The 17,302-nt window shown below is 34.4% G+C and overlaps 1 protein-coding gene across 1 annotated transcript in view; it reads right to left on the reverse strand.

Annotated features, from left to right (window-relative positions):
- Nucleotides 1-3,131: 3,131 nt before the first annotated feature.
- Nucleotides 3,132-17,302, reverse strand: part of NCAM2 (neural cell adhesion molecule 2) — a gene marked incomplete at both ends in the record, with an annotated part of 38,907 nt that continues 24,736 nt past the window's right edge. Inside the window, one exon of the mRNA XM_010169276.1 lies at nucleotides 3,132-3,282. Coding sequence (XP_010167578.1) covers nucleotides 3,132-3,282 — 151 coding nt within the window. The remainder of the gene's footprint in view (nucleotides 3,283-17,302) is intronic.

Genomic DNA, 17,302 nt, shown 5'->3' on the forward strand with positions numbered 1-17,302 from the left:
CTGGGGAAGGACTTTTCATAGGGCAGTTAATGACAAAACAAGGGGAAATGGCTTTAAGCTAAAAGAGGGGAGGTTTAGATTAGATATTAGGAAGAAGTTCTTCACTGTGAGGGTGGTCAGACACTGGAACAGGTTGCCCAAGGAAGTTGTGGATGCCCCCTCCCTGGAAGTGTTTAAGGCCAGGCTGGATGAGGCTTTGAGCAACCTGGTCTAGTGGAAGGTGCCCCTGCTGATGGCAGGGGGGTTAGAACTAGATGATCTTTAAGGTCCCTTCCAACCCAAACCATTGTATGATTCTATGATAAATTTTGCAGTTAATGACATCCATTAGTATATAACATTTATAATGGTATCTTTCCTTTTTATGTAATTTTGTTTTATTTTTTCATACTTAGTATAAGGGAAACTAAACATAACTAAACACAAAGATGACTTTGTAGGAAGGAATCCTTTTAAATGTCTCTGGGTTTCCTACAATTCATGTCTGCTTAGAATTTACTTCAGATAAATGGCAGGGTTAATCGTGCTAAATTGATATCAAATCTGATAATCTCTTCCTGTCCTGAAGAACTGCTCATCAAGAGCAACCTCAACAGAGAACAAGGATAAAGTACAGAAACTCTGTGCAATCATACTGCCAGTTTAAGTCTCTGATAGGTGTCAGTAAAAGGATGAGATAGTGACACCAGAACTCTCTGTGTCTCCATTAGGTCTGTTTAACTGCACTGACATTTAAGGATGTGATGGAAGCATGCTCCTCTCCTGACTACACAAACTGTCAAATGTATTAAAACACATGGAGAAAATTGCTGTAGTTTCATTATTAACATACAGAATGGCAAAGGTGCATTAATTAGTTGTATCTAGGATCTATGGAACAATATAAACAATTAAGTCTTGCTTATTTATTTGTATTTTAATTTTAAAATAGTTATTGAGGTTTATAGTAGAATTATTAAGACAAATAAGCTATACTTGTAGTTCATATAACAGTGCAAAGTTATTTCCAAGGCAGCAAAAAAATTCTCTGACTTGTTAATCAGAATATGAATGGAAACAAACCTATATTGTATCACTCCCAAAATATTTGCTTTGCTTTATAAAAATACATGACGCATTAAAGATATGGGGAAAGTTGTACTTTTGCTATTCAAAGAACATCTGTAGTGGAAAAAAATATATTTGGTTTAAACCTAATTATCAGTTAAAATGTTTAAAACTGAAAACTCCAGTTTTAGAAATGTCATAATTTTATGCTAGATCAAATAAAAATCTTGTGTTATACATTAAAAATAATAATTAAAATGTCTGATATCTCTGATGTTAGAATAATATTTCTATGTTATTTTAAAAATTGTGTTTTCTCACAAGATTTCTGAACTGTAGAAAGTTTTATGTTGTATCAAAAAGTGTGCCTACCAAGGCATAAATTCAGACTTAAAATAATATGCTGTTCCATTTTCTCATACACTGTATTTGATTGTTCCCACACATATTCAAAATTAAGTCTGCCATACCATAATGAGAATATATTACTTTTAAATACTTAGCATCTGTTCTAAAACTTTTGCCCTGAAAGGTGTCTTAGCCTATCATAAGGTATTGTATCAATCCAGAAATTTTGTTATGCCCTTTAGTATGAATGCTGTGCTGCTGATAAATTCTTAAATTTCAGTTGCTCATGTTTTATAAAATGTGGTGCATCATATCTCTCTTCTCTGTTCTGAATACAAAAGTTATTTGTATTTAATTTTAAAGCATAATGGCTACGTAACCTTAATAAAACAATATGTTTCATATCACTATGTGTTGATTAGGACAAGATTTCACAGAAATTTTACAGGAAATTCACCGAACTTGCATTTTTATGTAGCTAAATATTTTTTTCCTTTATATACATATAAAATGAATAATTATCACTGCACCAGTGCACTCATTAAAGAAACACATATAATAAATTAATATGTTCCCAAAATAGTAATAATATTTTGCAGTTTCAAATCCTTTCATATGTCTATTTATTGAAGAGTAGCTATGTTAAAGTTATTAATGAAAACTGTTTTTATTTCTCAGGTCTTCCGGGTTGGCAAATCTCTCAATTCCAAACATACAATTATAACTTTGACCATTTCTCATTTTCTTCAGATTTATTTCCTATGTCATAATGCATTGCTTGCCTGCCAAAAAGATGGACCACACAACTGTACAATGAAGTCGCTTTCAGAAGCCGTCAGGAAATCACTCAGAGATCTGCAACTATTACTTATCTTTCTGTGCCACTGATTCTATGTCAACTTCTATCTTCTAACTGGAAAGACTTTTTCTGTTCAGGGTCTCAATCTGAAACAGGCTCACTGAAGCTATATTGCAAACGTATAACAAATGTATCTAGCAAATCTCTAGCAAGATATTACAATGCTGAAATATAAAATAAGGATTTTTTTTTTGCTTTTTTCATTTTTTAAGAACTTCATGAATTTGAAGAACAGTTTGAAGAATAATTTTCTAATGAATTTTTGTATATTTCAAATTTATATCCTGTGATTGGCTTCTAAAGCATTAGACTCTTTTCTAAGCAAAAATAATCTCCTTTTCTCCTGGGTAAAATTCAAGAACTTTGAAAAAAGACAATCTCTAAAAGAGATTGCCACAAACTTGTGAACTCTAGGAGGGGTAATAACAATGGCTAGAGACTTGTTGGAGATTTGTAATCAGAGAAAAGGAAAAAAAAAAAAGAAGACCATTGAATCTTAGGAGGTTAAACTCAAGATTGAGCTGTTGCTCAAATCACTCTTTACCTTATCCCACTGAATATTCTTCACACACAGCAGCCTCCACTCGCCCAAAGATTTGAAATTATTAAGCTTAGCCTTAAGTTAGTGGGTAATACCACTGGAATATGATTTCAAATGAAACCTTGTGCTCCTTAAATCACTGAAAAGGGTCTTGAAAACTTCAGAAAGGTAGGATTCCTCCACAAAATTCCTTATCACTAAATACAGAAGGACATGCTTTCTTAAATGATGCAAGTTTAAACATGAATTACCAAGAAAAATTGATCTTCCATTAAGAATGTACTTTTTTTTATTTTAAAACAAATTGAAAAGAGAAAACAAAATATTAGAACTTACATTCAATATCAAGGTACATGCTCTTTTGGTGCCCACCAATTCTACTTGCAGCTTCACAGTCATATCTCCCTGAATCTGACAACTTCACATCTTTAATATGCAGTGACGATTTTCCATGCTGCCCTTTGACTTCTATACGGCCATCTGGGCTCTGTTTACATTGATTCAGGAAAAAGAAAGGGTTTATATATATATGTATATTTATGTATGTTTTATATATTAAACACCATTGATAAGTATGACTGAAAGCATCTCTGACAGCTAAGCAACTTCTAAATTTTTCAAATAAATAGAAAAATATGAAAAAGATGTTCTGTTTCTAAGCACTAGAATAAAGGGAATAAGTACATGCTTAAAGGAACACTGTCAAGGTAAACCACAAAATGTACCCACTTATGACTCAAATAGTGAACTGCATACTCAAAACCTGTTTATGATCTCACTCATTTTATTATGATGCTGCAGTTAATGAAAATGCATATATGTAAAATCATAGTATCTTAGATTACAGTTAGCATTATCTTCTCCTTAAATATGTAACTATGAAACTGAAGAGAAATATCCCCTCAAACAATGATCAAAACACAAATTCAGTCATATATTTATTTTCATTTTTTCCCATTTTCTTGTCAGAAGCTCACAATTATTAAAAAACATGATCCATAAACGCAACCAGAATTTTTGGATTTAATTCCTGTATCATTGCATGGAAAAAGTCAAGGGAGAAAAATGAATGCTTCTGATTTTCTAGTAGATAAATTTTATGTTTAGTAACTTCATAAAAATCTTTATCCATAACACTTCCACATCCCCAAAAACTATTTGAATTTCAAGAGTATAAAAACATTAGGGAAAGCTAAACGAAACAATTAAAAAGAATCCTCTGACACTTCAACCTTCATGGAGTAGTACACTTGAGGAAAAATAATTTATTTTTAATCTAGTTCTGCTCTTTACTTGCTTTGTATCTTTGGGAAACTTGCTTTACTACTTTGTTTCACTTTTTTTGTTTCAGGAAAAAAAAGGTTGATAAGAAATACTGATATTCACTTACCTTTATTATTGAGGAAGGTGGAAAAGGAAAGGAAAATCAGTAACTATTTCACTGTATCACTTTTAAACTTGAAACACACTTTAATGGCCAATCCTATAAATACATACACTCAAGTTTACTGCTTTCTACAGTAATTACTCACCAAGTGGCAGCTGATATTTAAGTGACTGAACTTTTAATGCTGTACAATTGTTTTTTCACTGAATACAGGAAAAATGCACACAATTTAGCTCTTAAAATATTTGACATAAAGCAGTCATATAAAGCATTCTGTATATCATAATTTCTATGGAAAGAGAAGTATTCTGATTCCATGTCAGAATCAAAGAACACTGAATTTTGTTTCCTGTGAAAACCTCACAGCATAAGTATACAAATTAAAGTTACGGAATTCTAATGCAATAACAAACCTAAAATCCTCTGGATTGGTAAAAATTAGTAACTAAGACCACTTAGTTATCTTTTATGTAATTTCTAATGCTGAAAATTCAATTTTCATTATACCTTTAAAAAAGGAAAGAGAAAAGTTATGAAGTTACTAGCAAACATGCTACAGCACTGAATGTTATGCCTTTTGGAGGGAATTCTTGGGATAATTAAAATTAAAATTCTTTACAATAAAACTTTAAATAGTTTTCTAATTTCTCATATACAAAAGACTTTGTTTTATAAAACAAGTACTTTATATTACATAGTTAATTACCGTATTATTTACCTATGGATTATTTGCTTCTTTTTTAAAACATCAAGTATGTAATACAATGGCAAATCTACATTATTCCTACCTAAAATGTCTATATACTTCAGCAACTTTATTTCTGATTTTATCTTGATTACAAGTATTTACCTAAGAAGTCACATTTAGAAATGTGAGAAGACATATGCTGAAACAACCTGTGACTATGAATCACAGATACAGTACCAAATACTGTGATTCATTAAAAGCTGCTCTCCTGAAGCACTAAGGTAGCTCTATACAATACAAAGTCGTAGTAGACTAGAGCAACTTGGTGTAGTGGAAGGTGTCCCTGCTCGTGGTAGGGGGGTTGAAACTAAATGATCTTTAAGGTCCCTTTCAACCCAAACCATTCTATGATTCTATGATTCTAGAGAACAGGTATTTTGAGAAAAATATTATCTTTCCCCTTCCTTATTAAATATTACAAACCCACAATAAGGAGACAAATTCTTTCCTAGTACCTTCTCCTTGCACAATGCAAACTGTCTTTCTGTGAAATTACATTGACCTATAGCTGTAACGACACATTCACTGGGAGATTATTCAGCTAGCTCAATTTTCTGTTTCCAGTAATAAGTTATTAGAAGCATATATGAAAAAGAGGAAAAAAAAAAAAAATTCAAATAGTAATGCTTCACTCTCTGAAAAACAAATATGTACTAGTTATTGCTTCTGTGCAGTATGGTCAACGGGATTCCTGTGAAGAGTTAAATTATTTGTAATACTCATTAAAGTCACTAGAAGTATTTTTACAGAACTATAAAATTTGCAGTGCTATTTTGGATTTGATAACAAAGGAAAACTTTATCAGTTCAATACTCATCCCAAATACCACAATTCACTTTATAATTCACTATATTTTTCACTATAATTAATTCCATACATTCCAAAGCACAGATATGAGTGCTAATTAATGCTTAAAAAAAAGGTAATCAAAATAAGCACAAAGACCTGTAAAACTAAATAGCTTTTACAGTAATTTATCAGTCTTGTTTTTAGTTTATCTAATTATTTTCTAATACTTCTCAAAAAACTTTAGTCTCTACCCAAAATAACTTTCCTATGTTCTCATGTATGAGAAAAAAAATATTCTATTCAAATATGGATAACATAATATACCTTAGATTTAGAGTAAAGGCAAAAAACAACCCAATAAATACTCTCAATGATAGGAGATTTTTGCATAACCACATCATCTATTTTTATAATCAAATAAATGGTAAGAAGTGTTTTGAAAGGGATCTACTAGGTTAAGCAAAGTCCGCAAAACCAAATAAAATGTAACAATCGTAGGCAAGAAAATTTGTCCCAATTTATCATAAAAATACACATTTACTAATGTTAATTTCTACTTTTTCAAAATTGTCTGAAAATTATTACAATGATCTCTCCGAAATTGCTTATAAAATCATGTAAAATATATAGTAAGATCCCTTCTGCTGGATTGCTTAGAATGAGTACTATACTGTGGCTTCTTCCTGAAGAGTTTAAGTCCTTTTCCCTGGTCCTATTCTGCAGATGGATTAGTGTACAGTTCCATTAATTCTTCTGCACACATACTGCAATACCTGATAAAAAACATACTATTTGGCTGATGTTCCTGAACACAGATATACGTGAAAGAAAACAAGAGTGCAAATAAAGACCAATAAAATTCAATAAATAAATAGACAAATAAATAAATAAATAAATAATATGTTTTTAAGCAGTTGCCTATGTCAACAGAGGATGCCAGAATGTGCTGGAGATTAATACATGCAAATGAAAAATGCCAGATAGTATGATGACTTTTCATAAGGACTTAAAAAATACTAGTGTGGCTGTATTATGTTGTTCTATAATTTTAGTCATTTAATAGAGACATGCATAAATAAGGACATATTGTGATGACAAAAAAAGTACAGTAACAATGCAGTTATGCTGAAGCACAGCTAGGAACGAACATTAGGAACATAGCAGAGACACAGAAGTTGACTATGGCAAAGAACAACTAAGAAGCTGGGACAAAAATTCAATATGCAGTGTTAGCCTCAAGCAAAAATTTAAACCATGCTAGTTATATTTTCCTGTTCTTGCAAAGGGCATTATCAAAACTAGAATATACCAACAAAGCAGAAGTCTGCATAAATACATCAGTCATAACATCAGTCTTCTTACTTAATTTTGAACAGCAAATACACAACGTCAAACAGGTACAGCACTAACCTTGGGGTCTACATCCACCAGAAATTTATAACCATTGGCAAAATTTTTCTGAAGGCTTATCTCCCTCCTGCACTAAGTATGGAGAGCACACATTAGCACCATGCCTGGCACCATAGCACAATAAAACAGAAAGGGAGAGCACATGTGGGAATATGAAGTACACTACACCTGCACAGTAGTCCTCAGTAGAAACCCCTACCAGGAAAAAAGCATCGGAGCTGCCATTGGTGAAAAATCAAAGTACAGATATAATCTCTCTACTTTAATAATGTCAGTAACTCTTAAGTCTGCCTGAAATAATAATGGACACCTACTAAATTGGAATAGTCTTTTTTTTTTTTTCCCTTCAAATGTTATAGTAGGAGAGATGAAAAATACATACTATAGTGTTTTCTGCTAGATAGAATAAGTACTTGTGTTTTTATTTCTTAGTACTAATAAAGAGTACAAAAAATAGACAAAACAAAAATATAGACAACCCAAACAGTGTCTGTGGTTAAATACTCATGACTTCTGCTCATTCACTGAAATACTCTGTATTAGCTATCACCATGGACCATGAATAATCGGTGAGGTCTGAAAAACATATGTGGTCAATGCAGTTGCATACAGACATACATATTTCTTTAGAAAGATCAGTGAGTATGTTCAGAGGTGCTTACAATCTGAGATATCAGAAGAATTTCAATAAGCAGACCATTGTGTATCCTGAAAATGATAAAGACAGACAAAGTCTTCAGAAGTTACACTTTACCAGTACTTTGGAAATCATAATAAAATCTTAAGAAATCAAAATATTTTCTATCATTAATGTTAAATGAAGAATTTAACAGAATTCGTATATAAAAGTGGTTTTTTGGGGGCTTTGGTGGTTCCCCCCCCATCCCCCACAACCTCATCACCAGCATAAAGGTAAAACACAAGTAATAAATCTTCAGCAGAGACTTTGATAGTGTTTCACTCAGGTACAGCTGACTGTGACTTCATCCACATAAAAGACACATTCCCTAAAGTAAGAATTTAACATTTCACAGAAAAACACCTTCAAAAAAAAAAAAAAAAGCAAAAAGCAAAACAAAGCATGAGAGCTTTCTGCACTTGCATTATTCTTACTCAGAATGTATCTTAACCCAAATGAATCCTACAGTAATCATAAAATAGGAGGTATCTCATAACTTGAGATTAATTCTACACATAAAAGACATGTAAAAGTAAATATACATTTTTTATTTTGCTAAAATTCTTGTCATGCTATATATGCTATTCTACTACCTGAATTTTTCTGTCATGCTCTTGCTTCCCAAAATTCTCACATGATCTGTAGTTCCACATGTGAATATTCCCAAAATCCTGACTGGCTGATGTTGACCTGACTTGTTGATTCACAGCTCCAAAACCATGTTACAGAGCTCCCAAGGCAGTACCAGCATGATGATAACCGTGTATTTTAAGGGTTTTACATGCAGAGGACATCCACAAAGAGAGAAGAATAGCTTCTGAGACAGAATAACTTATTCAGGTACTATGGAGTGTTCAATCTGCACAATTCCATTGCTGTTGTAGTAAAAAAAGTGTAATTTCTCAGAAGGGGAGAATTAGCTGGTTATGACGCTTAGAAATTGTCACTGTTTTTCAGTTGTAGAAAGCTCTACTTGGGGAGAGGTGGACGGTGTGATTAGTAGTTGAGTTTGATTTATCAATCATTTCTCCAGCTCCCACTGAGGAACTGTATCACCTAAGGGGATGAAGTTGTATGGCTGCCAAAAAGTGTATTTAGAGTTGGCTGAAAGCAGGAGTGGAAGGTGAGATCAGATGCACAAATTGGTGACTCGTTTGTAGGTGGATTTTGGTAATATTACTTGGATGGTTAGTGCAGCTGTGACTTTGTGTTGTTTATCTTCCCTCCTACACAGTTTAGCATTTGGCTGACAGAGTACTCCTTCATCTCTTGAAGTCCAAGTGAAAGACTGCAAGAAAAAATCCCTACATTTAAAATCTAGACAAGTTGAAAAATCTTTATTTGTTTTTCATCTAATGTTCAAATCTTAATTGTGATCAAAGTGCCATTACTGTCAGGTCAGTTGTACCTGTCACATATTTACCAAATATGTCTTCTGACACTTTGTGTACTTCATTGCTATTTTGGATGTGCATTACATGTGTTAACAAGAGAAAAGATGAAGAAACAGTGGCTTAGAATTGAAAGTGGTGTTTCTTTTGTAAAAGACAGTGCAACATACTCAAGAACAGTCATTATGAGAACATATAACTTGAGTAAAAACTGCGGGACTTTTTCAAGTTCCCCCAAAACAGCTGCTACAGAAGATGAAGATTCTCATGGTAGAAGATCCTCACACTGGTGGGGTGAGGGAGGGAGGATGGAAAAAAAAAAAAAAAAAACAACTAAAAAACCCCAAACACTTTTAATTTTATGCCTAGCTCTTCCTTCTTCAGATCAAAGTGTCAAAAGTTGCCAACTCATTATGTTGTCTTGGTCATGTTCCAAGTATGCATCACTGAATTTTCAAGGAGAAAACAAAAACTGATTAACAGAATAATCTTTGGAATTTCATGAATAACAATTTTTTATTCATGAATAACAATTCTAATTTTGGGTTGTGTTGATATCCATATGAAAGGAAAACTTCATATACTTTGAGCTGACGTTTCTTATATGTGAGATTTAAGCAGATCGTAATTGCTCATGAAACTGTTCCTTGAAGCATCATGAAAGATAAGAAATTCTGCAACCTGACATGCTGATACTAAATGATGATAAAATTCCAGAAGTCTATTAAATGTAAGTGACCAGCAATTCCTAGTCTGAAAATCTACCTTTGATGATGAGAAAGGCTGTTAGTCACAACAGCCATCATCGTGTAGAAGCTGATGGAAGCTCCCTTCTGGATTATGGTTGGTAAATTCACAATATTTCCCATTCTCTTCTGGTTAATGTATTCTATCCATGCACCTGTTGGAGACAGCAGAAAATTCCAGAGTATTGCTACGTGCATATGCCTGAATGTCCAGTGAATCAGAATAATGCTACAGCAGTGCCTTGGACTTCATTGATTTTTATGGGAGACCACATGATTCCTTTAGAACTGCAGCTTGTTAAACATATATGTCAGCATGTTGCAAACTCCTGAATTTGTTAGGAATATGTTTTTTCCACAATGAAGAAATCATTGAAAAACCTCTTGTTTGTAGATCTACAGTGTAACACCAGGTAAGTCACAAAAAAACGTAATCTTGAAGAAAAAAAACCTGTTGTTTTGATTTTCTGCTTATCTGCAGACACTGCAGTTACTTTTAAGGAATTCAGACTGGAAAGAGTAGTGAGTTCTATGTAGGTTGTTAACAGCATGTATAATCTCAGGGAAAATGAGAATAATGAAGCTTCTTGAAAGCTTCATATAACTTTTAAAAATTATGAACTGATATTTGATTGATTCATGCTGGCATTTCTTTCAAATTAAGTTGTCATCTAATGCAATGAAACAGGATATCCAATACACCAAAAGCCACTTACTAAGATATGAAATAGAAAACTTAACTTCTTTCCTTTATTTTAAAGAGTATGAAAGAAAAATAATAGAGAAAATATGATGATTGGCCATTCAAGATTACTTCCGCTAAAGATGCAAATAACAAGAAATAAATGGTTGATGATTATCAATGGCAAAAATATTAGAATAATCTGAAAAAAAGCTTGTAGAGGAAAACAAGCATTAGTGTTGGACATAAAAAATAACAACAGTAATCACAAATTAGTGTATAAGTATTTAAGTATATATAAGTATATAATTATAACAGAAATACAACTGTAATAATTACATATGTATTTTGCAATTAGAAATTCTGATTAACTCATAAATACTGCATTTAATGGTTTTATTCATAAGAATTTTGCTTACTCCAACACTGCTTTGATGCTATTAACATAGGTGACTCAAATGGATTTAGACCAGCACAATTCTCAGGAATAAGGCCATTGAGTACAACTTTCTTATTCACTACAGACCTCACATAACACAGTCACTAAAAATAATGATTTTACTATAAAATTACATCTTACTTTAGACAATCAAATCTTATTGTAACATGATACTTTGGATAAATGAGAATGAGACACAGGTGATTATACCCCAGCTTTATAAATCTTTAAAATGCTTGCAAAGCCTTTGTAACTTCAGTGCAAACTGGAGTCACGAGGTCTTCCTGCAAAGGATGAGTAAGGGAAGACTCTAGCATAAGCATACAGCTCCAAACATCTATCAATATGTAATCTGGGACTGCTCAGACTTAAAACACTAACCGTGATTTGCTAGAATTTATTCTTCAGTGATGACTCACTCTCTATGCATATGAACAAGAATAATCACTATTAAATATATAGAGCATGGTGAAGACAGTAAAAAAAACCCAAAACAAACAAGCAAAACCAAAACCTAAAACAATCTGTAGCTGAAAACCCATGAAGAAAAAGCATAGAAGCCGACTGCAGTACAAAATCAACAAAAATAACTTCAAGTTTACCCAAGGCAGGGAAGGAAGCATGTTTTGGTTAGGTTTCTTTTTAAGGGCTTGGGGTGGGAGGTTAGTCATTTGTATTTTCCCCTGGAGAAGAATTTAGGCTGCTGATGAATTGTCAACCCTTCTCTCTCTCTTTTTTTTTTTTTTTTTTTTTTTTTAAGGAAAATATGCACTGTTAACCTCAGGTCTCAGGGAAATGCTGGAAGGGTGACTATAACAACAAAAAGAAAACCAGGAAGCTCTTGTATAACAATTCTAACTGTAATCTTATTTCTTTTTCCCTGTATTACTTAGATAACTTGGATTACAGTGTTCATATAATTGTAACTGGGCTAAGAAAAATTGTTTATTTCATTTAAACTGATGAAACATTACTTGGACTAATAACAAATTCTTGGATAAATATGAGTTGTATGTGTCTCTTGTTCACAAAACTCTGCTATAAGAATACAAAACAACCTTTAAAATTACGACTACTCCAAGAATCTCAAACTGAGTTTAATGCGTTTGTATATACATTCACTTCACTTTCATAGAATTCAGGTTCAAAACATGACACAGCTTAGCTTTAGCTGCAGGAATAACTGATGTGGTGAAGATATCCTTTTCAGTTTCCCGTAAAGTTGATGCATATTTTATTAAAACAACTATGGCTAGACAGCAGATAGGAAGTCTGTCTGGAAATAGGGATGAGGTGGAGACCTGCAGGGAGATACACAAGCAGCAAGGCTTCCTTAGGGGAAGGAAAGGCACAGAAAGACAGAGATGAGAAGCAGTGGAACTGTCTGCAGGAGGAGATCCAGATCCAGATCAAAAAGTCTTTGCTCACAAACCCTGGTCATTTTATAGGGCTCTTTGCAACTGAAGAAACAAAAGGAAATTATTGCAGTAGTAAGCAAAATGGAGAAAATTAACTAACCTGGACATATCTGACAGGACACAGTAATACTTATTTTAAAGTTATTTTATTTAATTGGTATCATCCAATAGAGTTTTTTTTATTAATGTACCTAAATTTATTTAAATGTATGGATATAAATAAAGGATTATGCTGAACATATCAGTCAAATTGGATGGAAACTATCATGGAAAAATGTGCTGCTACTAGAGTTTCAAACAAGTTGGAAAACAGAGAATACAACATGGCAGCATAAGAAACCCATGTATCATTCTGCTAGGGAAAGTATCACTGAGAAACAAAACCCTAGAACCAATCCTCAGCTTGTTTTCAGTCAGCTTATAGTATTTCCTACTCAACTGCACAAGTTAGGAAACTCAAGGACTATATATAATTAAATTTAATTATCAGAAGTTATGCATACTACATTGCTGAAGAAGCAGATCTGTAACAATACATAAACTGAAGATACCATGTGGATAAACTAATCACAGCTGAAAAAATTAATCATAGCTCGAGGATTCTCAGGTATGTAAACAAATTGGGAGGGGAGAGGGAGGCCTGGAGGAAGATAATCAGTTTCTGGGTGAGGAAGGAGAGGAAAAAGAGGAGTGAGGAAAAAAGTGTGAGACAGCCCTGCAGGCAGCAAGGGGAGAGAATGAGGAGGGGGGCGGGGGGGAAGTGCTCCAGGTGCCCAAGCAGAGATTCCCCTGCAGCCTGTGGAGAAGAAGATGGTGAAGCAGGTTGTCTCCCTGAAGCCCACAGAGGTCCATGGTGGAGTGGATATTCACACTGCAGCCCACAGAAGAAAGCTACAGGCCATGGAAAGCCCACTCCAAAGCAGGCTTTTGGCAGGGCCTGAGGCTCATGGCAGACCCATGCTGGAGTAGTCTGTTCCTGAAGGACTGCACTCTGAGGAAAAATGCACTTAAAGCAGTTCTTGAAGAATGGCAGCCTGTGGGAAGGACCCATGTAGGGGCAGAGGAGACTGTGGGAAGCAAATGGCCTCTTGGTGGGCTACCAGTAGGGTTAATATTTTAAAATTTTTAATTATTATTTTTTCTGAAAGTTGAATTCTGTTAATTCAATCAAATTTTACCAAGTAATATAACCCTCAAGGCTTTAACATTACATATCAGCTAGCTATAAGAGAAATTAAAACATGACAGATTATCAGTTTGCAGTAAGGCAAAGATTGCCACGTGCTATTACTTCATTGACCTCTGGCATAAATGTCACAACTTGATTTATACAAGCAGAAATTTACAGAAAGACAAAAACATCTTATTGTTGATACCATTATTTATGTTATTGCAAAATTTAGAAATTTTAATAACACAGGTTGAGTCCATGCATAAATGGGAGTTATATTGACCATGAATCAGAGCTCACACCTATGGTTCAGTTATGCAATCCTAAGAAATAGTTTGCTGAATTTCAGAAGCTGTCAGTAAGGGATGATACAAACAGTCTTCACTTTTCCCAATGCAGAGAAATAACACTCTTGTATTATGCTTCTGTTAAGCTGCACAGTCTCCTAACTATCACAGATGATAGATATACACTGGTCCATCAGCATTGTAATGTTAAACTGCCATAATGTGACTGTGTTTGAAATCTGAGAAATGGTATTAATAGGAAGATAGTGTATGGGTAGATGGACACAGGGAGACGGTACATTGAAAATGTGACAGGAAAATGTGGGGGTTTTCAACAGACTACTAAGGACATCAATAAATTATTAAGAACTAATTATTACACAAAGTTTAGATAATTTGTTAAACAAAACAAACAGCAGATTGAAAAACAGAATCCAGGGCACTTGATTTATTCCTGGTTTTGCTAAAAGTCTAAATGCTTATTTTCTCCTAATATACAAGGGTATTCAAACTGCCTTTCATGTTAGAAAAACTGCTGACAGGTTTTAATAATGTAAAATACATTTGCCAGCATTCCACTGCTGATTGTGTCATTGATTGTGTTCATTTCCTTTGAGTATCCACAGTATGTAGAAAATGCAGCGTTTCCAAAGTCTCTGGAGAATGTCCTATAGTACCTCAGCGAATACTACTAAATTACTCCTTTCTATAAAGTGTGGCTGTATCACTTAATGTATCATCAGATGCACGATTTCTATTTCATCAGACAAGTAACAAATATTTGAAAGTTATTAAGCCATCAGCAGATAATGCATCTGATACTCAGACAGAAGCTTATTAAATGCTTTTTTGTGTAGTGTAAGGAATGAATGAGTATTCAAGACCAAGCTGCACTGGTAGCATAGGAAATGTTGGTCCATAAAAATTTCCCTGATAATTTCAGTTTTCATTAGTTTAGCAGACTGAATAACATCACTGATGACTAAATGGGAAAAGCTAATACTGGAAGGGAAAGAAATATCATTTCCAAACCTGTATTGCTTTATTTCAGCTGGTAAATGCAGCAACATAACCCACAGAAAGTACACAAAAATATCTACTTGGTGCATAGGTATAACTTCTGGCTTTGGTTTTGGCTTCATTTACATATCACTGCAGATATTGCTACCTAAGAACTGTGTGAAACTCAGATAAGTGATTAGGCTACTTAAAGACTTTGAAATGCCCACACTGGCTTACAGCTTTCCTATTATAATACTTCCTCAGCTCACCCAGGAAATCTGCTCTTTATTTTTAACTGCATACAATCTTATCCCTCCAAAATCAATCTTCCTACTAAAATACTGTCACCTTCCAAAAGCATACATTCTACTATTAGCTCCTTCTAGTCCTGCACTTGTCTTGGGGCAATCGCTAGTACCAATACAGGCTGGGGGATCAAGGGATTGAGAGCAGCCCTGCAGAGAAAGACTTGGGGGCACTGGTAGATGAAAAGATGTACATGAGCCAGCAATAAGTGCTTGCAGACCAGAATGCCAAACATATCCGGAGCTGCATCAGAAGCAGAGTGGCCAGCAGGTCGAGGGAGGGGATTCTGCCCCTCTACTCTGCTCTGGGGAGACCCCACCTAGAGTACTGCGTTAGGCTCTGGAGTCCTCAGAACAAGAAAGACATAGACCTGTTGAAGCAGGTCCAGAGGAGGGCCACAAAAATGATTAGATGGATGAATATCTCTCTTATGAAAAAACTTTGAGAGAGCTGGGGTTCAGCCTGAAGAAGATGAGGCTCTGGGGAGACCCTATTGTAGCCTTTAGGTACTTAAAGGGGGCCTATAAGAAAGATAGGGACAGACTTTTTAGCAGGGCCTGTAGTGATAGGACAAGGGGTAAGGGTTTTAAACTAAAAGAGGGTAGATTCAGACTAGATATAAGGAAGAAATTTTTTCCAAATGAGGGTGGTGAAACACTGAAACAGGTTGGCCAGAGAGGTGGTAGAAGCTCCATCCCTGGAAACATTCAAGGTCAGGCTGGATGAGGCTCTGAGCAACCTGATCTGGTTGAAAATGTTGATGCTCACTGCAGGGGGGGTTGGACTAGATGACCTTCTATGCTTCTATGATTCATCACTATCTCAAATGAAAGGCAACACAACTCGCTGACACTGTAACACTGCTTCTTTTGATGCAGTGACAATAGTATATACAAGGAATTAAAAAAAAAAAAAAAAAGAGATTATTTTTATTAACATTCTTTGCCTATTACCTGATCATGAAGACTATGAAAAACTCTACAGGCTCCAAACAGTTATGATTTTCATGTAAATTTAAAGTGAATTCAAACTTTGAAAATAATTTAATTATTGGTCTGAGCTCTGCAATATTTAGAAACAATGTCACAGGAAATTTCATGGGGATGTTGGTTATTATTTCAATGGTAAGTAGATGGAAGGAAGTAGAACTAATGCTATCTCTTCAGTCTTCACTAAAGTTAAAAATCAGAGATTTTTTTACTTGTGGATACAAGCAGAATAGCGTAAGGTATTTCAAAGACATTTGTGAATCTGTATCAAATACATAAAAAACACAGTATCATTTCACATATCTTAAATGCAACACCCAAGCTGCAAATTCTCCTTTTTTTTTTTGTTTTTTGGTTTTGCTTTTATGTTAATCATTTACCCCATACATGAGACATTATCAAAGTTGATTATCAGGTACTGGTTTGAGACTTCTCTTCACTGACTTCTTTCATTTATTTTACATGTTTAGATTCTTCAGGGTAAAGAACACGTGCTGCATACAGTGAAAATACTGTTTCATATCAAGTCCCATCTGTTATTGTCATTTGTATTCCAAAACAGAACTTGAAATTGTTACTACAAACAACATTGGTCAGCTTTCATATTTCTGCTAGAATTATATACTAGGAAAGTAGAGCATGAAAGTCTGTTCTCACACTTCTACAAGTATGCACAGGAATCAGTGACATTTTTGTATCAGAGAATCAGGATCCGCTCTCCTTCAGGGATGTGTGCAGATATGGAGGTGTCCAAAATCCATTTTATATGCGATTACAGCAAATCAAATTCAATCACTACCCTTCCTTCTGTTCTACAAAAGCAACTCTTCTCCTGCCTCCTCTTTTTACTGGGAAAAGGTCCAGGCATGCTGGATGCACAGAGGTCTGTAGGTACACACCATTTTGAATCACAGTCAAAAAGGGCATGGCCAGGTTTGCATGTTAGTGGAAGGATATGCAATGCTGGGGAGTTTTGGACTAGAAGCACGGAGACAGAGTACATGTGCCAAACAGAGAGTTTTGGCTTAACATTGCAACAGCAGATGAAGCTCTGGTCTTGGAC

The sequence above is a fragment of the Antrostomus carolinensis genome, unplaced genomic scaffold (assembly GCF_000700745.2).
Source record: "Antrostomus carolinensis isolate BGI_N321 unplaced genomic scaffold, ASM70074v2 scaffold17735, whole genome shotgun sequence".
In the NCBI taxonomy this organism is placed as follows: Eukaryota; Metazoa; Chordata; class Aves; order Caprimulgiformes; family Caprimulgidae; genus Antrostomus; species Antrostomus carolinensis.